Source organism: Cyanistes caeruleus, chromosome 3 (assembly GCF_971803275.1).
Source record: "Cyanistes caeruleus chromosome 3, bCyaCae1.hap1.1, whole genome shotgun sequence".
Classification (NCBI taxonomy): Eukaryota; Metazoa; Chordata; class Aves; order Passeriformes; family Paridae; genus Cyanistes; species Cyanistes caeruleus.
In genome coordinates, this window is record NC_141703.1 from 95465421 (window position 1) to 95487498 (window position 22078).

The 22078-nt window shown below is 39.9% G+C and overlaps 1 protein-coding gene across 7 annotated transcripts; it reads left to right on the forward strand.

Annotated features, from left to right (window-relative positions):
* On the forward strand, positions 1 to 21242 carry NXPE3 (neurexophilin and PC-esterase domain family member 3). Of its 7 annotated transcripts, XM_086883154.1 has the most exons (9): positions 49 to 135; positions 1188 to 1237; positions 2676 to 2771; positions 3133 to 3345; positions 8141 to 8215; positions 10405 to 11165; positions 12753 to 12826; positions 15759 to 15965; positions 16854 to 21242. In XM_086883154.1, exons 4-9 carry the CDS (start codon positions 3253 to 3255, stop codon positions 17402 to 17404), a joined length of 1761 nt encoding a protein of 586 aa, XP_086739280.1. In that variant the 5' UTR covers positions 49 to 135; positions 1188 to 1237; positions 2676 to 2771; positions 3133 to 3252; the 3' UTR covers positions 17405 to 21242. The 7 variants fall into 7 exon arrangements, with proteins under 7 accessions (XP_086739281.1, XP_086739283.1, XP_086739280.1 ...); XM_086883157.1 differs by lacking the exon at positions 8141 to 8215 and having other exon boundaries at positions 41 to 135; XM_086883153.1 differs by lacking the exon at positions 2676 to 2771.
* Positions 21243 to 22078: the final 836 nt, after the last annotated feature.

The window sequence follows — 22078 nt, forward strand, 5'->3', positions numbered from 1 at the left end:
GGAGGCGCGGCGGCCGCCGCCGCTGTGTGGGGGGCGGGCAGGAAGGAGGGGCGGAGGGAGCCGGGCATTTACAGCCAGCGCCTCCGGGCCGGGGGCGAGGCCGCCGCCTGGCCCGGGGGAGAGCCGGGGGCTGCGGTGAGGGGGCGCGGGCGGTGCGGCCTGCGCGGCGTGTGCGGGGGGAGAGCCTGGCGGGGCAGCCGGGGCGGCGGCGGGCCCGGGGCCGCTGAGGGAGGCCCGGGGCGGGAGGCGGGTTCGGGGTCCCGGGGTTGGCGGGTGCCCTGCTCGGATCGCTCGTCCCCGCGGCCGGCTCCGCCCGCCCGCAGGGCCGCGCTGCCCGCGCCGCTCGGCGTTCAGCGAGGCGGCGGCTGAAGGTGCTTCCTGCCGCTCCAGCGACTGCCTTGTGCCGCTCCCCGGGGATGGCCACTCCGCGGCATCCTAAAAAGTACCTTTGAAGCAATAAAACAGCCGTGCGGTTCGCATTGCCGGCAGCGGTGCTTCCTGCTCGCTGCCCCCGTCCCTGTTTCGTGGGTGCGTGTCCGGTCCCGTGTTCCCCGGCCGGGAGCTGCCAGCTCCCCGAGCCCTGGGGACCAGGGTGGAATCTGCGCAAAACAGATGCAAATCTGATTTTTCCGTGCTGGCAGCAACGCGAGCATCAAGCCTGGAGCCCCTGTGTCTCTGTGACACGGTTTGGGCATCGCCAGAAGGAGCGGCTCCTCTCTGCCTTTGCGATTTGCATGACAAAATTTGGAGAGTTGCCCTCATACCTGCTTTTGTAACGCTGCTGGCTTAGCTGTGGGGATAGGGATCTGACGGTAATTGACAACTTGTAAAAAAACGCGAAGCAACAATGCTGTATTGGAACATGAGGCATGATTTAATGACGTATTCATAAGTATGTCATTAAATCGCTTTTTGTTTTTAACGTTGATAAAATTTGGCTTGTGAGCTGGGAGAAGTAATACTTAGAAGAAAATTCAAAGGCACGGCATTGAAGTTTAAATGAATAAAATACTTTAACATAATTCTTGGGTCATTGTAGAAACTAAAGTGATTTTACAGGTAAAAAGTTGTAACCGCCATTATATTTTGTGCCACTGTAAGCAAACCACCAATGTATGAATTTTATTTAAAAATATTTGTGGGTGTTTCTATAGATATACTTATTTTTCTTGTGTATTGTTTCCAAGGTTGTCTGGCCTTTCATGTGGATGGCTTCAGAGAGCATTTCAGGAGTAGGGTAAGAACCTAAGGCTTTTGGGTGTACTTTTGGGCTTCCCTTTTACAAAAAATGAATAGGATCAATTTTTCATCAATTGTCATAGAACTGGCAGTATATTAAACCTTTAGCATAAAAAAAGCTCTAAACCTGCACATTTAAATGTTTTAGGGCATTTTATACCTACGTAACATGGAAAATTTTGATTAAAAATGCATGGGAAAGCATTTGTAGTCATTTTAGGCATCTGAAATTACAGTCTATTTTCAGTGTCTTGTGCTTTTTGGTCATATGGTAAGAATTCTCAGCAACAGAATTGAAAATTATGGTTTTGTCTGATGTATTTCTCTTTTTCACATGTACGTATGCATCCTTAAATTAGAATTTTCACATAATTAGGTATATTTATTATCAATTTATGACCTAAGCTGTTGTTTTATGTAAAATTCGTATTAGTGCAGAGCAGCTCCAACAAAGCTGCATTTTGGTGGCATTTTGGTACTTTCACTTTAATGGATGTCTTGCACTTTCAATGCTAGTTCATTGGTCAGAAATACAATCTCTGTAATTCTCAGCAAAGCATTTGAAGTTATAATCCCTATAATCCTTGTAAAGCAATTTAATGTGTGGTCTATTTTGGGGCTGTCCTGGTTATATCAGTAATGTATTTCAGTTTTCTAGCCTGTGTTCATTTGATAAATAATTTTTTAATTTTTATATTTAATGTATCATTATCTTTCATTTAAATTTACATAGCATTTTTCATATGGCCTTAAAACTATAGGAACTGTATATTTTTATTATCTTAATTGTATAAATTCTCAGTTACACTATTTATAGAAAGTTATATGAAGTTTATATAATCATTTGATTATGTTGTTGCACTTGGTGCATGCTTGTATGAGTAATGCTGCTCTGAGAATATTGGGTTTGGAGAGATTGGTGTCTTTTGACTGTCTCTTCTTGCCATCTGTTTTCTGTTTCCAAGTTTAGAGCCTCTGCAAGAACAGTCCCCTTTTTGCTTGCAGAAAGACTGCATCAAAATTGTCCTTCTCAGAAAGAAAGGAAGGTTTAAGAGTCATTCTGAGCAAGCATTGAGAACTTTATCAGTGGCTGTTAAGTCTGTGATTTTATAGCAGATCAGCCATCAAGCAACCTTAAAGGAACAATATTGTATGAAAGTTAAAGTTTATGAAAGACAGTGCTGTTATTAGATTTAAAGAACCAGAAATACCAAATCCCAAGACATTGTATTCCTTCCAGAAGTTTATTTTTTTTTTTATTTTTAGAGCTGCATATGAGTACCTGAGATAAAAGGAACGATAAAAAAGCAAAACAGGGAAGATGTAATGTAATGTTATGGGTGATGCATGAAGTTAAATTTCAGTGCTTTCAATTCTCTTAGGTATCTCCTCTTTAATGCTACAGTTGATTTGTTTTTTCCCCTCTTCCCAAGCAGAAAACTGGATGAAGTAAATTTTACCTTGCTTATCCAAATTCATTTCAGACTTCAGACATTAGTGTTTAATGACAACTTATTGGGATGTGTAAACAGGTAAATGAGAGTTGTCTAAAACCACAAGTTTCTGCTTCGGTCTGGTAACATCTGGATGGTGGTGGTGTGGCCTAACAGATAAATAAGGTGGTTGTTATTTGTTTTGGTCTTTTTGATTGCCAGAACAAAATCTTGCACTCTTCTTTTGTCTTTTTTTTTGTATCAGCTACAGGTGAGACCAGCTTTGTGGTAACGGTTTGCTTTGGCACATCCAAGAGATTTATGTAACACGATAAATAATGTTCAGATTAGTTCCACAAAATAATCTGTGCTGACAGTTCTATTGTACTAGTTACTGCCCCACCTCTTAGTTGTAGTAGCATTTTTGGACTTAATACAGTTTTTGTAAATGCACTTGCAGGAATGAAGTGGAAGTCAACTGAACTCTCTCGTGCTCTGCTGAGACGAAATGACATTCATGTTTGTGGTGAATGGAAGTCATGGCAATGTCTAACATGGGAGGGAAAGACACGAATGGACCATGTGGCGTGACTCGTTCAGACTGCAGCTCTTCTGCCTGCTTATGGCAGTGCTGGCTGTTGTGGTCCTGGTCCATAATTTTTTTCAGTTAGAGGTAAGTGGAGCCCGTTTCTTCTCCAAGATGGCTTGAGCAGCATTGACTTTTGAGTGTAAGGTTAGAATAGTCTAACTGACAGCATTTAGCTATGAATTGGAATCACAGAAAATTCATAGTTGAAGGCATGTCTGGAGGTATTTAATCCAACACCCTCCTCAAAAGGCTAGCATTAGAGTTAGTTTGGATTGCAACAGGGTATTTTGACTTTAGTCAGTATTCAAGGACATTCATATTTCACAGCCTACCTAGGCAGCCTATTGCAATGCTGCTTCCCTCTTAGAAGGAAGAGTGTTTGCCTTATGTGCAACAGGAGGTTGCCTCTTATCGTATTAGAGGGTACTTTAACTCCAGTTCCTCTGTGGCTCTCCTGTAGGAAGTGAAAACTGCAGTTAGATCCCCTTTTGATCTTCTCTAGATTTAAGAAAGGATCCTTTGGTTCCTTTAGTGTCATTTCAGTTCCCTAATCATCTCAGGGGCTCTTGTCTGGTTTTGCCAGCTTTATTCTGCCGTGGGTTGTTTAAAAGCCAGACACAGTGTTCTAGGTATGACTTCACCATTGTCAAGTTGAGGAGAACTATAACTTTGCTCAATCAGCTGGTTAGGATCTTGTTAATTCCTTGCCACAATGCTGTGCTGCTGACACACGTTGGGTTTGCTGTCCCCTGGAATCCTTAGGTCTTTTTCTGCAGAGCTGTTATTAGCTTGTTCACCTCCAGCCTGTAATGATGCAGTTTTTATTTGCCTTTCCCTTTTTCCCTTCACTGTATCTGTCTTGCATCTTCCTTATCACTTCAGTGCAGAGGTGCTTTCAAACTGCTTAGTCAGTAGCCCCAGATTAAAGTCAAGGCAGATGAGGATCTGTCTGAGGGAGCCCTGGCGGCTGACCCTGCCCATTGGCTGCCTGCCTGGCCAGGCATTCCAGTGCTGCATTAGGTGGATGAGCATCGTAATGCTTAGCGTAACACCTCGTTAAATTATAGCTGTCCTTTGTGCACATCAGCCAGTCAGTAATTGCTTTATGCTTGTAAGTTCTGTGTATGCTACTTGCAGAATCTTCCTTCCTCCTGCCTAGTGGTGCCCAAATGAAATGATCTGAAAGAGGGGCTGTAAAGCCCCCTCACACCACACAGAATATAGCTGAATCAGAAGAGGATCTCGTAAGGGTAAGGAAGATGTTTGAGAAGTCTAAAATCACGAGCATGTCAGGATCAATAACTGAAGCATGAACATGGGCTACATGTTCCAGTACTAGTGGACGCATTAAATAAAAACTGCAGATGCAGATTTTGAAGGAAGTAGGATATTTCTTATGGATTGCAGCAAAGCTGCAGAAACCCTTGCAGTAGGTCTTTATAGTTACTAAATGCATATATTCAAAAAATCTGGATGAATGCACAGAAGAAAAGTCTATTGGGGGATACTAGATCTTAAAGATGTTTACCCTAGTGTTGAAGAAATCTAAACCATAAAGTGCTAGAAAGTGTGTTCAGTCTACAGGAGGAAATGGCACAACATGTTTTCTTTTCCCACATACCTGCTGTTGGAAACTATTGGCAATCAAAATACTGTGTTTGATGGACTTTTGGTTCAAGTTAGTGTGATCCATTTTGTTCATAAGAGGTAGCTTTTGTTTTCTCTTTCTGTGGTTCAATTTTGCTGTTGCCTGAGGAAGGTTGATATTTAGGGTCTTAAAGTGTTTTCTTTCTATTTTAAAATTTCATTTCTTGGAGTAAAGGGCTCTGGCAGTGCTTCGAGAGTGAAATGGAAAATGCAGGTTGGGTGTTTGCTCTGTGCTTTTTCTTGCCACTGTCCATGATAAGTGTCTGTGGTATTGTTGCCCTTTACATGTCTGCTATTCTAAACTCAGTTAAGTATTGTGTTGCTGGCAAATCTTTACACTGCAACATGCAACCCCTTCTGTTTTCATGACTTTTCTTAATGGACCTGCTCCTGTATTTGTCTTGGCTCAGTTTTCCAAGCACTCTAACATAGGCATTTATGCTGATTCTTTTCAGTCAGTGATCAAAGCCAGAAAAAATCTTAAAAAACTTTCACAGGATATCTGTTCAGGCTGTGGAAGGAGAGCTTATTGTTGGTTACTCTTGAGAACGTGTTTGTAAATACATCAGACGTACTTATTATCCCTAAATCATCCAACGTAGCTGGCTAAAGCTCAAGATCTAAGGCAATTCTTTTTTGCTTTAGGATTTTATAGTTTTTAATGTTGGAATGTTTCTGCTTAATTTCTTAAACTACTAATGACACTCTCCCAGTAGTCATACCCAAGTCAGAATTTTACTTTCCTTGTCTTGTGTTTAAAAAACCCAAAAAACCAACCAAGCTGTCCACAAAATATTTGGTAGCCAGCTTATTATTTGTTTTGCTTTTTATTATGGAATAGCTATTCTCTTGAGGTCACACAGGTGATCATATAGTACCAGAATAATATTTTATTATATTTTTTTCTGGGAATATAGCCAGACGGATAAAACGTACAGCAATTTTTGTGAAGTGCAGGATGTTGCCCCATCATCAAGCTCTCACAATGCAGGAGGGTTTGTGTAGTTGTACTGGTGGCTTTTAGAGTGACAGAACCACTTTGGGATTCAAAAGCACCTTGAAGTGAGAGTTTACGGGGAGAAGGGAAGGTTCTTGCCAGGACAGCATATGAAATAAGACAGCTGAAACTGAACAAAAGAACTGTGTAACAAGTTGTAAATTTTTGCTGCTAAATTGCAGGTGCCTACAAAAGATAACTTTTTCTTATTCCAATTATTTCTGGAACATTTGACTGTCAGGTGATGGCTTTTGAGGATTGGTGTTGTCACTTAGAGTAGTTTAGCAGCCATTCAGTGCTGTGAGGTGGTAATGATAGAGAACTGATTTCATATCTGTCATAGGTAACAAAGTACCTGGAGTGTAAAATTACTGAAAATAAGATGATTGATCTTTCAGGAATTGGTATTTGTTCAGTTTCAGATGTTGTCTCGTGGAACTTTTATTTTTCCACTTGTGCCTGTTGCCTGGGGATCTCCTGTGTTGCTTCCTGCTCTAGTGACAGTGATTTATGCAGATTTGCAGCAGCTGTTTGGGATGCACCAGACCAAGGCAGGAGTTAACAGCTGGTGGAAGATACTGGGCTTTGAGATGGAGTTCCACCTATTCAGCAGCAATGGAAATACTCAACATTTTCATCAGCCACCTACATTGTGGTGTTTAACAGAGGACAGGTGTTCATTGCAGATTTTCCCAACACTCTGTGACCTTTCTAGAATATCTTTGAGAGCATTATTGCCCGAGTTAATCTATACGTTGTATCTAATTTTTGCTTAGTTGGCAGTGAGAATGCCAAAAGATGAGATAAGCTGAAACTTCCATTAGTTCTCATAAAAATATAGTTTCCTTTTTATGACATCTCTAATGCAGGAACTGCTAGTAGATTTATTAGTGCTTAACTGACATGTAATCTCTTCTGTCCTGCCTGTGTTACTTGGCAGATAGCCATTAAATTACTTTGTGGTCACATTTGGGTTCTGGTTAGCTTCAAAATGCAGTAAATGAAAAAAAAATAATGATAGAAAAAAGCTCAACAAAACAAAAACAAACAAACTCCTCCCACACAAACACAAAACCCTCAAACCCAACAAACAAACAAAGCCCATTGGGAATTGCTCTTAAATTACGTGACACCTTGAATGGAGTATACATGGAAATAGGCAAAGCAGGTGTTATCCAACATGGAGCTGTAATGAACACTAAAAGAATCTGTGTCATAAAGGAAGAGCACTCTTGAGAAATCCTCTTTATCTGTTTTTCATAAAAGAATTTTATTTCGTTATGGTTACTAATTGCAGTAGAAAGCCCTCAGTTCTGCACAGTCTCGGTATGACAACGTAGAGAAGCCATAGAGATTTGGAAATGCCAAGAGGGAGTAGGATATGAAGTGGGGACAAACTAAGCTAGTTATTTACCTCAGGGCAGGCCTTGTGTATCTGTGGAGGCAGGAGAACCTAAGTACTTGTTTGGAGCTGAGCCTGGGAAACACTTAAGAAAGGAAGATGGTTTGGAAAGCTTTTCAATTCCGGTCAAGGACCTTTGGTGTATTAATTGACTCTGAAGCTTTTTCTGCCTTTACTGGCAAAGAGGATCTCTGCAATATTTTCTTCTGTGAATGGCGTACATTGTATAGCTTATTTTCACACAAAAGCTTATAATTCTGCAGCAATACATGGTCCTGGTTAGGCTTTAAAGAGGGCTGTAAAGATGAACAAGGATGCTGGAGAATGATTGGTTTTTCAGGATGTTGGAGAAGCTCTATTCTTACCTTCATGGATCTTCCCTCTCAGGCTCTTTCAAGATAGACTGAGGAAATATTTGTGGTATGATCTATTCACCTTAGTAGAACATAACCTGGAGATGTTGAAGTGACAGTGCTTGTCCTTGTTCTCAGCTGCATACAAGTGAAGAGCTTTGGCCTTATGCTCTGCTAAAAATCTGTGTAGGTGGACTGATTTGGAGACATCAAACCATGTTCTGTTTTCTGAATGAGTTTGTTGGCTTGGTGTTCTTTGCACCCTTTCCCACTAAAAGATATAGGTATGCCCCTGGGAAGACTTCAGAAAGGCTAGCTAGGCCAGAAATGGCATCTTCTACATCTCTGACAGAAAGACTGGGTCTAAAACCCTCAGGAAATTTATAGAAGACTAAAAATAGGGATATGTCAGTTTTTAAGCTATCTTAGATAACCATCTCTTCTTAATTTGAATGGATTTGTTTTTCCCATGTCCCACAGCCCAAAGTACCAACCACTGAAGAACCAACTGAAAACCAGAAACTTTCTCTTGGGAACTTACATTGGAAACAACAAGTAATCACATACCCATATTCTCCCTTTCCACTCTTCTTTAGGAAAACACGTAAATATTTTTGCTCAGACGTTGTTACCAGCTTATTAGATGCATCAAAATATATAGCTAACTTTAAAAAATATTTCCATGCAGTATTTTCTGTGTTTTATATATATATATATATATGTTTGGTTTATATATATACATATATTTGTTTCATATATATATATAGATATTTGTTTTATATTTATTTATTTATTTATTTATGCATGAGCAAGTGAAGGGAGGAAGTTATAAAGGTCTCGAAAAATAGAAACTTGTCTCAATTCAGGAATGCATGTAGGTAAGATTTAAAGTAGAACTGTTCCTCAGATTTACTCTCAGCTTTGGCTGAAATTTACTGGAGTCATAAAAGTAATGTGCAGCCTACATCTGCAGCTTGGCTTGCTGTGATGGAAAACAAAAATAATTAAGAGTTATCTCAGATGGCCTTCAGGGAAAATCTATTATATCCTGGGTGGGAATATAAAACAGAAGCAAAAGCTTCTATTGTGATGTTAACATCTGGTGTATAGATGGGTATGTGTCAATTTATGTTTTAGAGCTACAGTGTAGCAATTTACAGTTTCAGGTTTTATAGTTAACTTGGATATCAAATGAAGGAGATTTTGTGTATCCATCCTACATCCTCATGTGCTCATCATCTTACTCTAAAGCTGATCAAAACCAACTTATGTCACAGACTTCAAACACCTATGTGTTTCTCCTGCTTGTTAGGTTTACCTTTCTTCTAAAAAAGTATATTGAATCTCAGTGTGGTTCAAATGATTTTAAGACGCTTCTGATATTTCCATGGCCTAAGAAAGGTTTATAACAATGAATAAGGCTTCAATATGAGTGCTGTGACTTTTAGTACATTACTGAGTTAGTTATGGAGGAAGTAAATGGAGAACACTGGGGTACTGGTAATATTGTACCAATATTTAAATATGATATTTTTAAAGATTTCAAATAACTTTGTTTAAATCTTCTAGCTATCTTTCAAATCTAAACTAGCATATCATCTGATGCCATGTGAATGGTACACTGTATAATTTTTATCTTTGCTTGAAAAACAATTTTCCTTCTTTGTCAAATAGAACTATGGATAAGTTCTACTATATATACACCTGGTAATTAATTGCTCATTAATTCCTGATTTTGTGTGTATTTGAAGGGTGTTTTTTGCATTTCTGATTAGAAGTCTCATGGGTACCTCTGGAGTCTTAGACTGCTATTTTAAAAAATTTCCTAATGCTACCCTGCAAAATTATGTGATGTCATAAAGAAGATGGTATCTGCAGTCATTTGCATGAAAATACAGTTTTTGTACAAAATGCATTTTTTTCAAGTTTCAGCAGAATCCCTCTCTCTTAGTCTAGTTTCGTACTTAACTATTTTAATTTTTTAGCTTGTGTGGATTAGGGGATGTTTTGCTTGCTGTTTCATTTAGTGCTAGAAGCAGCTGTATATATATTTTAAAATCTTATAAATAAAGCAGGTTTTTTGCCTGTTTAGTCCTAGCTTGTCCTGCACTATTCTACTTGCCACCTGGTTTGTGAATTCATTGTCCCAGGAAGGTCTGGGCTTTTGTTCTTTTATTTCTTCCACTGTGCACATTACAGGGAAAAATGCATTTCAGATAATTAGCCAAGAAGTGATGTGAGTGTGACCAGATAAATGACTGCAGCTGCTACATGCAGCAGACTTCTCTGGAAGGGGTGCGTCAGCTTAACCTGCAGTGTAACATCTCAAAGAAACCCTATTTCCTTGCATTACATGGGGCAGCTATTAGACCTCATGGTGCTCCCAGACTAAAATGTTACTGCAGAAGAAAAGAAAATATGAGTTATAACTTAATCATCCAACCTTTTGTCATTTTTTTCACATTGCTGGTTTTTAGAGAGTATACTGGTAGCTGAAACACTGCCATACATTGGATGTGATCTCTTTAAGTGCTTGTTTACCAAAGCAGGTTGCCCACCTGTTTCCTTGGAAATCCCATGGTCAAAGTATTAGTTTTGGGTCTTCTAGTGAAGTTGCTTCATTTGGTCAGCTTCAAAGCTCTGTAAAGTAAAGCCCAGTTCTTGGGATCATTTTCTGACAAAGCATCCATTATTCACAGCGTTTCATTTCATAGCACAGCTTCAGGTAATCTTTTTCTCCCCAGCACCTGGATGATGACACAGTTTCAGGATCGAATTGGATAACAGAAAACAATGTCCAGCATTCTCTGTCACAGACAGCCAAAACTACCAGGAAGCCTTACTGTGGGTACACGCAGCAGACCTTGTCCAAAAGGGAACAAGCGGAGCAGGAATCGTTGCTTGCTGCAATACAGTGGCCAAAGCCCCCTGATGGCAAAATCGCCTTTGCACAAAGCACTGATCCCACACACAGTGACTTCGTGATTGTGAAACCCAGCAGGTTCTTCAAGGTGGGGGATCAGTTAGAGGTACTCGTTCGTATGAAGGATTTCCAAGGAAAACCCAAGCAGTATGGTGGAGACTACTTACAGGCACGAATTCACTCTCCTGGGCTGAAAGCTGGAGCAGCAGGAAGGATTGTAGATTGCCATAATGGCCTTTACAAGGTCTTCTTTACCTTGCTTTGGCCAGGAGAGGTCAAAGTTTCTGTGTCACTTGTCCATCCGAGCGAAGCAATCCAAGTCCTCATGCGCTTACGAGAGGAAAGGCCGGACAGAGTCTATTTCAAAAGCTCATTCAAGTCTGGGAGGTATTCAGAAACTACAGAGTGCAACGTTTGCTTGCCTGGAGGTCTCCCAGTCTGTAACTTCACAGATCTCTACACGGGTGAGCCGTGGTTCTGTTACAAGCCTCGAAAACTGTCCTGTGCCAGCCGAATCAGCCATGCCAAAGGTGGATATCTGAAAGGTCTTCTGACACGAGAGGAAAGCCTCTTTTTCCAAAGGTTTGTATGTTGTTAAATTTATATATCCAGTCAAACTGTTTTGTTTGGGTTTTGTTTTATACAAACTTTAGCCTATTGCTTAAATATGACACATTGCCTTAGAGGGGGAGTGTATCTGCAGGATCAATGTTTGGTGTGAGTTGTTGAACTCCATTCAGCTGTGCAAAAATCTTAGCAATCTTGAAGAAACTTGGCACGTAGTTTTCTTTCTGTGCTTCTGTGCTACTGAATTTCACAAGAGCATGCTGTCTAAATCTGGCGGTGGTTTGGGGAACTGTTTTCTTATTTTCCGTTTCCATACCTGCACTTGCAGTATCAGTAACAATGCTTTGAGAAGTGTTTTTAGCAAAATTTAAACTCCCTAAAAAGGGTCTGGGTTTTATGCTTACTTTTACAGAAATTACAAATTGTTTTTGTCCTCATAAAAAATTATCTTAAATGTGTTCCTTGTTGCTCAGTATGACTTTCAAATCTCAGAAACACTTTCATAAAGAAGACACCTGGTAGAAAAAATTGCTGAGCAATACCCATGCAAGTGGAAATTATCTGTGCATGTTATTTCAAATATCAAACTAAATTAGTTTCACAGTCATATTTTATTTCTGCATTCAGCATTAAAAAAAACAAACCCAAACCATCTCTCAGTGCCTGAGTACATGTGACAGAACTGCTTTTGTATCAAATTACACAGCTGAATTTAGATAAAGTTAGTTACTATTTAGTGTCAGAGTTGTAGTTGTAGGCTACTGTCTTGCTCTCCAACAAAAATTTTGTAGGAAACATCCTTTTGGCACTATGTTCACTTGAGGCCTAAACTGGGAAAGATTTTAGAGTAGCAGCTCCAAATTTAGGAAAGCATGTGTGCATATTCGTAACCAAGACCAGAAATAAAAAGTAAGCATCAGTGGAATTTTTTTTTTTTGGCTCTACCATGTGAAGTTTGTACGTGGGTCTTTTGACTTCGTGTCTCTGCCAGTCCACCTGTAAAATACAGCTTTTATTTATTGGTGATGTTTCCATATGGGAATGGGAAAGGGTTTTTTTTTTGTTTTGTTTTCATTGTTTATTTGTTTGTTTAATTCAGCTCTGAGATCCTTGACTGAAGTGGCTTATAGAAATTCCAAATAATTTATTTCTCAAATGAAAAAAAAAAAAATAGACAAGGATTCTCTTCAAAATAGTAGTAAAAGACAGAACAAGAGCTTAGTATTAGTCAGCTGAGAGCTGCTGCTGCAGCCCTGTACCCTTGCAGTAGTTTGTCTGCAAGGTTCTGCAAGCTGGGAACATCTTTGGGAAAATCCCCAAAACCTTTCTGCAGACCTCTGACAGCTTGATTTCTTTGTTGAGATTTGTGTCAGTAAGATTTGTGTCAGTGCCGTGAAACTTTGAATTTGGATTCAGAATAGTGATGGTGGTTTCAAAGTAAATGCAGAATGAATTCAGCTATAGGAAGTAGGATAAACTTAGAGTAAAAATTTGTAGTATTATGTGGTTATTTGAAGTAGAGTAAGAAAAAATGAGATTACTATTACTTTCAAGTTTCACAGTAACTTTTACAAATACTGATGTGTTCATTTTTTGTTCAAGTGATGTGAATATCAAAAGGCCGATACCCTCCAGCGGACCCGATTCAGTCATTGTAAAGCCCAAGGCATTTACAGGTAAAGTGAACTGCATAAGATTCTTGTTTGTAACTCATAATTAAATTTATAAAAAGAACAGCAGGTATAAAATAATAATTTGTTTGTTTTTTTAGCATGGTGCAAAAATCAGTATCAGATTTCTGTTGAAACGCTGAAGGCTTTTGTGTGTTATCTGTAATACAAGTTCAGAAATAATGAAACTTTTTTTCTAAAATTACGTACATAAATGGGATTTTTAGCCAAAAAAAGGAAATCAGAAGAAGAGTAGTTTGTTCTCTTGCCAAAAATGTCTTTTATTTCCCCTAGCATTTACTCACACTGTAAAATGTCTTAGAGTAACTGTTTACCAAACTCTGAATCTAATGAAAACAGCTGTGTGATGTTTCTTAATTTCTTTTTTTATCAAGAGTTTTGATAAATGCATTCAAGTATTACTATAATTTGTGTTACCACAGGATGTCAGAACCTACAGTTCTGGACCAGAACTTAATTGTTCTGTGCTGTTTCTAAGAACAGAACAAAGATGGTCTGTACTAGAATAAACTCAGAGGTTTTATCTCATTCATATCCAAATGCAAGCTTTTTATGCTTCTAAAAAGTCTGTATAAAATATCATACATAGAGAATTATTTCTTAAATTAAAACTTTCCGTTTTTTTTTTCCATAAGGTTATAGAAACTTTTAAGGTAGAGTTACTGACCTGAGCAATAAAGTCTGAACAGAAGACAACTTACTGCATTTCTTGCTTTTAGTTTTACTTTTCACTAAAAAAAACAGTTCTACTACTAGGCTTGCAGCATTTTACCCTCCACCTCTTTTCTTTGTCCAGATCCTTTAGCCGATGTGTTTTTGTTGCTTTTTTTATCTTGTATATTTCCTGACAGAAACTGCTACAAATTCAAAACTTGATTGTCACCCTTCTTCCAGGAGCTATGAATGATCAAAGCGTACTTACAATGTTGTGAGGATTAATGCTGGGTTGAAAAGTGTTGATAAGAGTAGCACATTTCCTCAGGGAAATTCCTTCCAAGAACAACAGTCTCTGAATAAATAAACTGAACTTATTGGTATAATGCTCGTGAATGTGTGGATTTGTTAGGATTGATGGTACACACAAACTCATTGTTCTGCTGTTCTTCTGTATGGTGGTAAATGTAGATCAAGATCTTTAAAAGTTTTCCTTTCTATTCTTGATTTTTAACTTCAGGTTGGAGCTTTAATTCTCTTTTATAAAATCTCAAAGTAAGGGCCAATTCTGGGCTAACACTGGTATGATACTGTACCCAGACTTGAAATACTGATTAACTGGGGGGCATCAAACAGTTGTTCTAGTACCACTGTTACATCTAAAAGGTAGAAAATGGAATTGCTTTTACATCAAAACTTAGAATCAAATAAACTCAAGCTGAGAATTCACATTATGAATTAGCCTTTAACGGCATAACCATGTGAAGGCTTTTTTTCCTTTTATAAATATTGGATGAATCCACATTATTAGTTGGGTTTTTTTTTCCTCCTTGTTCCTGCTGTCAGATTAAAGAATCAGAATCCAGAGACAGAATTTTCTGATTGCTTTGTTCTGTGGTAATTGTGATTATATTGTTTGCGTTATACAAATGTAATTGTAGTTTGCTTTTTACAGCGTCCCTGTGAGGTCTAAGGAGGTTAACATTCTCTAACCTCTAAGGTTAACATCTACTAATGCAACATGCAGAGGATATTGAATAGAAAAAGAGCAATTAAAAATGCTTATTAGGAAAGATGGTTATGGTTGGCTCTATCTGTGTTATAATGAAGCATCTATCAGAGGGTGCTTTTGGGCCCTGGAATTCCAGTGCTTGTACTTTCACATAATTCGAATGGTCCCTGGCATGATATTGGTCACGTCAAGGTGTGCTTTTATCAAACAGCTGTAAGTTATGACAGGGCATGGGCTGTTCTTAGCAGTCTCCACACCAAGCAGTCTTCACTCCAAGGTGAGTAGAAGTGTTTAAACAGCTGGAAGTGTCTGCTCCATGCAGCTGGTGTTTGTGCCAGGGAAGATCTCCATGCTTGTTCAGCTCACGTATCTGAATACACAAATGGCAAAGGAAGAACCTGGAACAATCTCACAGAACTTTGATGTGCCAATATCACCCTGGTTACTAAGAGAAATACGACAATATTTGGCTGATATAACCATGAGATTGAAGCTTGTCTGTAATCTGTAATCCTGATGATTTTGCTTGCAAGGTATTGCTCAACTTCTGCAAGTTAAAAGGTATCCTGTGGAACACAGCTTCGCTGGTGTGTAGTTGTTCCTCAGGGGGCTGCCTGTCCCAGGCAGTAAATGGGGAGGAGGCTAGATAGCAGAGACAATATACAAAATCTTTGGAATTAGAGACTCTCATAATTATCGTGTTCAAATGGCACATAAACCATTTTTATTTATGCTGGCTTTAATTCTGGTATTTTCTGAGTTTGGAAGCATTATGCTTCAGACTTCACTCTTCTAGAGTGCCGAGGTACGTGTTATTCCATAGGAGGAGTTTTCTGGATGTTGGTGTTGGTCTGTTTGGGGGTTTTGGAGGGTTTATTTTGGGTTTTTTGGACGTTTCTCTGAGTGTTATCAGGTTGTCTGTCCCCGCGGGGTCGGTGTCCCCGGCGGGCAGCGCTGCCGTGCGCAGGCCGGGCGCTGGAGGGCAGCAGTGCGCCGTGCCGGGATGGGGAAGATGCTCCGCCGCTCTCCGTGCGTCCGCTCCTCTCTGCCGGGACACACACCCGCCACTCAGCGCTTCTAGAGCAGGGAGAAAGGTGTCAGATACGTTTTCACATTAGCGGCAGAGATACCGTTTAATTTAAACCGAGCCGAACAATAATCGGCCACCCAGCGGTCACTGACTAGTTGTCTGTGAACATTATGTAGGCTGCTTTGGTTGCATGTTAGTTTCAAAGGATTTTTCTCTTCCAGATTTAAGCAGTATGGACAGAGCTGAAGATCCCACAGCTTCCCCTTCTGGCTATTATTATGAAGACCAGTGGAGGTCCAGAACACATTGGATCCATAATTTCAATAAATCAGATGATATAACTGAGTGCTTACAAGGAAAAGTAATCCACTTGTTTGGAGACTCTACAATAAGGCAGTGGTTTGAATATTTGACAGCATTTGTTCCAGGTAATTTTTTTGTTATATATCTTTGTCCTTAAGGACCTTTACAAGGCCTTATTTCTCACATCTCAGACACAGAGCTGGTTTTACTGAGTGACAGTGACAAAACAAAGAAAGAGGAAAGACAAAATCTCATCAGAAGTCCTGGCAGACAGCCAAATGTTTGAGCAGACACTGAAAATGTGTAGGCCATCAGGTATCTGCAAAGTCCTTGGATCAGTACTGCTGCTGTGGTTGTGAGTTAAGGCGGCCACCCCAGGAGGCTTGGCTGGAAGTCACGTGTAAGGCCTTGCCTTTGTAAGGCCTTGCAGCATCCCAGTCACTGGAGAGATTTTGGAATGAAGTAGCAAATTGCCTCAATTGCTGTTTATAGGTTTTAGGGCCCTTTTCCTTATTCAAGTTACTTAAATAGAAGTATTTCAGTAGACAATTAAATATTCCTGCCTCCCTCATCCCTTTCAACCAATTGAAGTGAAAAGCACTTCAGTTGTGTTGGAATACAGTCTTTGAGCTGCCTTAATTCCTACAGTTTGAATTAATCTTTCAATTTAATGGAGTCCTAAAATTGCTAGAATGGTTCTTTTTAACGCTGGATTCAGAGAGTAACAATGACTATTTGGAAAATTTCTTTTTTATAAGAGAAAAGGAAATAGTTTGGGAAACTTGGAAAAGGCATTGACAGCCTTATGAAATCCAAATGTGCTGTCCTGCAGATTTCAACACCCATAAACTCCACTCTGAAAAATGATGCTCACTTCTGTTTAATTTTAGAGTTCTTTGAAATATGTTCAGATTTCCTTATCTACTCCTGCTTTGCCCTGTGGTCCACGCATCTTGTTGACAGTTTGAAATTCTTGCACCATCTTTCACTAACACTTGCTCCTGGGCTTTCAGATCTAGTGGAATTCAACCTGGGGAGCCCGAAGAACGTGGGCCCTTTCATGTCTGTGGACCTGAAGCACAACATCCTGCTGAAGTTCCGCTGCCACGGGCCGCCCATCCGCTTCTCGACGGTGTTCAGCAGCGAGCTGCGCTACATCGCCAACGAGCTCAACAGCATCGTGGGGGGCAGGAACACCGTCATAGCCATAACCATATGGTCCCACTTCAGCACCTTCCCCGTGGAAGTGTACATCCGGCGGCTCAGGAACATCCGCAGAGCCGTCGTTCAGCTGCTGGACCGCAGCCCCAAGACTTCAATCGTCATCAGAACCGCTAATGTTCAGGAGCTTGGGCCAGAAGTGAGCCTCTTCAACAGTGACTGGTATTCCTTTCAGCTTGATTCTGTCATGAGGAGAATGTTCTCAGGAATTGCTGTGCACTTTGTGGATGCTTGGGAGATGTCTGTGGCTCATTACTTGCCACATAATCTGCACCCTAATGAAATAATTGTTAAGAATCAAATAGATGCATTTTTATCTTATGTGTGCCCTCTGCAAACTTAGCACAAAGGGTATCCCTGTGTTGTCTTTAGCTATAGCCAAAGTACACTTGCTCTTTTGAGCTGTGGAATGGGGCTGGATGATACGGAGGAGCTCTGGGTACTGTACTTGCATGCAGGATAAGTTGGGTGGCCTTAAGTCTGGGTAGCTGTGAAGGGTGGTAAAGAGGAGTTGACTCTTCAGGCCATGTCTTCCTGCGAGGTTGATTCCTTCAAGTTTATCATTCATACCTGAGATTATTAGAGAGCACCTTAAATTAAATTGGCAGGATTCAATAAGAAATTGTTTGGGTTACTAGCTTTATTAGTTGTCTGCACTGTATGCCTAATTTAATCCACGTGACACTGATTCTGTTGCCAGGGTCGTGTTTCTCAGAACAGTGTGTGAAACCTGTGAAGGATTTTGGGAATGGTCTTTCAGCATTGCAGAGCTTAAGGGATATCTCCTCCGATTGTGTGTCAGAGAAGCAGAGTGTCCTTGTTTGTGTCCTTGTTTCAAAGTCCTAATTAGAAACATGAAGGGAGTGTACCGAAGTCACAAATAAGGAAGCACAATCACAATATCTGTAGAATTAAGTCATGAAGAATTTGCTGAAATTTAATCAAGCACACTAATTAGGCACCTTTGTTGTTTACAGATGGCTGCTAAACAGTGCAAATAGCCAGTGTTTTAGTTTGGTTTCCTGTACTACTGAATTTCTTTTGAGCTTTGATACACTGTCTACTTTTTGATTTGTAGTGAGGATATGTGTGTTTTATGACCTCAGTGAAAACACTGTCTCAGGCAGTTTCTGCAAGTTCGAGTTGCAGGCTGGCCTACTTGAAGCTTAAAGCATTTGCCAGTGAAAGTGTTTCATTTGCCAATGTCAGTGTTTCCATTCCCTGCCAGTTACAGCTGTTCCCCTATGGTCCTGTGAAGCCGGGCTGCCCAGAGTGTCTCTGGTACAGCCCTGTACCTTCATACGCCCTGTCTGCATGGGGAGCCCCAGTGACCCCAGGGCCCCTGGTGTGCTTTGGCAGTGATGGTCAAGGCCATGCAATGGCTCCTCTTCAGGGTCTGGCAGTTCTGCCATTTCTTCATCAGCTTCACTGCTGCCAGTACAAAAGGTGGAATACCCTGCCCCAAAAGCCAAGTGCACCCAGGGTTGCTTTTATTTATCTGCTTGGCACAGACCCAGGTTTGCTGGGCTGGCAGCTGGTGGCTCTCCAGCCTCCTGGCCTGGCATTTCCTGCTGCTTATTTGATTGAGCCTGTCTACAGTTTTAACTAGAAGCACTTTGAAAACAGTTTTTTATTAAACTCAACTCCCAAATTAAACAGCAGAGAAGTGTTCCATGCTTAGTTTTGGTCCCACTCAGGCCAGTTTCTTCACTGGCTTGTGTCAAAACCAAATTGAATCTTTGTGAGCAAACTGAGAAGATTAATAAGGCAAATTGGCAGGTTGCAAAGAGTGAAATAATCAAAATGTCTTTATGTTAGAAAAGTTTTACCCTTTGTGAGGTTTGCTGCTCTCCTAAGGAGGTTTGTGCTCTTATTGCCAGGGCCCTAAGAGAGCCAACGCAACCAGCTTCAGCAACAGTGTTTCTTATTGTGCTCATTTTAAAGGGCAACTGAGAAGTGGTTAAAAAACAAATATAAATGATTTTAGCATGTCAAAGTCATCAGTATTATCCGTCTATAAAGTTACCGATTTTAAAATGTTTAAGCATGTCTGGAGGAATTGTGTACACTGAAATAGCACCTATTCTTAGCTTTTCAAATCAACAATTAAGAGATCCAATTTGCTGGTTCCTACTGACAACTGCCTCACACAGCATCTGCCCATACATTAGCATTAGGTAACTATTTCTTACTTTAATATGGTAATGGTAATTTATCCTCTGCTAAAAAGAGGCCACACCAATTCAGGTCTGGGAAAATAAACTACCACAATGGAAAATTACCTTTCATCTTTTCCAGGTGTGATTTTTAAAATAGGTAAAGACTTTCATCCTGAATAACAACTCTATCCTAATAATGCTCATGGAAATAGGACTTTAGACTTGCTTTGAAGGAAACTACTTAATTTGTGGACTGACCATTAGGTTTAACTCATAAAGCCATATTGTGTGTGAAAATGTTGTGGCTGCATGTGTCTTCTCTGGGTGTTGTAGTACTTGCTACTGCTCCTCAACAGCAGCTTTATATCGCTGTTAGCTACCAAGCACAGAGAGAGAAGACAATATTCTTTTGAATGCTACCAAGCACAGAGAGAGAAGACAATATTCTTTTGAATGCTACCAAGCACAGAGAGAGAAGACAGTATTCTTTTGAATGCTTTGACAGTTGAGGGAAAGAGAACAGGGCTGTTATGAACAAAGGTGTCTGATTGCCTTCTGGTAGACCCTCATCCTTTAGGTTAATTAGATTAATTTTTTAGTAACAGATGAACTAACTTATCAGTAATGAACTTCAGGGAGATAGCCAGTTGGTTTAGAATGAGGATGAAGATTTTATTTCTTTGGGCTCTAAAACAGACAGGGAAGAGAAATGAAGAAACTGAGGATTTACTCGTGTTTGGGGACACTGTGCTTTTAGATGTTATTCAGGTGATCTATGAATGATTTTTCATTTCTATTCTCATCTTGTTACCATCACACCAGTTGTGTATGTATGGGATATGCAAACACAGAAGCAATAAAATATTTTTAAATCAATTTCTTTAAAGTTTAAAGTGGATTTTAATAGGGACTTAGGTTAAGATGTTGGTTATTTTTGAAGTTACTTGATCTGAAACGCGACTGGAAAGGAATTTTTCAGCATCTGTTAAGTATCTTCCTTGACACATAAAAAAACTAATTCACAAGGTTTTTCAAAACCCTGTTGTCCTTTTCTTTCCATTTTCTTCCTTTGAAAGGAAGAAATTGTGTTATTTTTGATATTTTCATTGTTGTACTGATCATTTTGATTATTATTAATCTTTCAGTAGATACTTTTTCTTTTTAAATTTCTTCATTTTAAATCCAGCTGTCTCAAATTCCAGTGAAAGAAACTATTTTTGTGTTTGTTAGAAGATTTCAGAGTAATTTATTTATAAAATAAGTAAACTCCATTTTATATTTATTAGTGTTGCATCGTATTATTTTGAGAGTCTTGTCTCATGTATATCTTCTTAGGCTGATTTCTTTCTTCTAGAAATTTAGTAAAAATGTGAGTTGAATTGTTGATGAGGAGGGAGGACAAAAAGCAGAAGTTTCCCTTTTTTCAAGTTTTCAGTTGCTTCTAATTTCATCTGCAATGCAGCACTACTTCATGAGATTTAAATCACCATTTTTCATTGTTCTACTTGTTAGAGATAACCAATTAAAAATGGAAACTTTGCTTACCACAAGTGTCTGTGCAACTTTTTAGGCACTACAGGTGACAATTTCATGTGTACATGACAAAAACGAAGGTTTGAAATTGCCTTCTAGAAGGGTGGGGGATACTGGGGTTTTGTTTTGGTTTTGTTGCAGAAGTGTGAGGTAAAACATTCTTCCATTCATGACAGTTTAAGTAACAGCAAAAAAACTTCAATCACAAACATGTTTTTCATTTATAAAGCACTTACTAAAGTCCAGATCATTTAATACATGGTTGGACTGTTTGGAAGGCTCTTACTCTCTGTTGGGAGCAGTGAAAACTCTGTATGTTGGAGAAAGAACTTGTTTTTTTCTAATGTATATATGTTATTGTAATGCTTACAATATGCAGAAGGCGCTACTGTCTTATTTCCTGATGTGATCAGAAAAACAATTTAAATAGCCAAAAAACTCAGAGAATGAAAAGTTCCTAATAAAGAGGGCAAGTTTACTTGAACCATTTAATGTGATTTAGTCTCAGTTTATCTTCTTTGCTGTAACCCTGCGCCCTTTATATTTTTATAGCTGCATAGTAATTCCCTTAGTTTTACCTATTATATTTTGTGCTGTGTGTTGGGTAGGAGTTCCACACTATGGTTTATAGATTAAATTCACTCTTAAGTGATTTTTTTTAGGTGATTTGTATTTGGAGAGGAGTGATTTGTGCTGGACATGAGACCTAGCACTAAACTATACTGATGCTTCCCTCCGTTGGTGTATCAGGCCTGGCACATAATAAAAGCTTGTACATAATCTAGGCTTCTTCTTTGAGGGGTTTTTCAGTCCAACTGACCCCCAGGAAATCCTTAAACCACTTCATTTAAAAAGAAAGGGTGAAGAGCAGATGCAGCGTGGTCATTGCTTCTCTCTCTTATGAACGGTTTTTACGTAAATAATGGAAAAAACATTGAGGAGAGATGTGTCCTGTGAGTCAGCCGCGTGTTGAAGGGCTGTAGGGCACCCTGCGCTGGCAGGCTGTGTGTCCACTGCCCCGTGAGCCCAGGGGCTGCGTTTGCAGGGTCGTGGGGACAGGGAGGGAGTGAGTGGCTGCCTGGCACGGACTGGGGAGTCTCTGGGATGTCCTAAGAGTAGAGGATTTGGGGGATGTCCACTGGCTTGCCTTGGAGTTAGCTTGCAGCCAGGGCTCGCAGCTGGGAAGGCAGTGAGCAGGGTGTGATGCCCTTTGTGCTGATTCCTGACGTATATAGCCAAAAATAGCCTGTTTGACTAAGCTAAAAATCCCTGAATGACAAAATCCTCCCAGCTAGGAGAGAGTGCTGAGGCAGCATTGCCAAGTA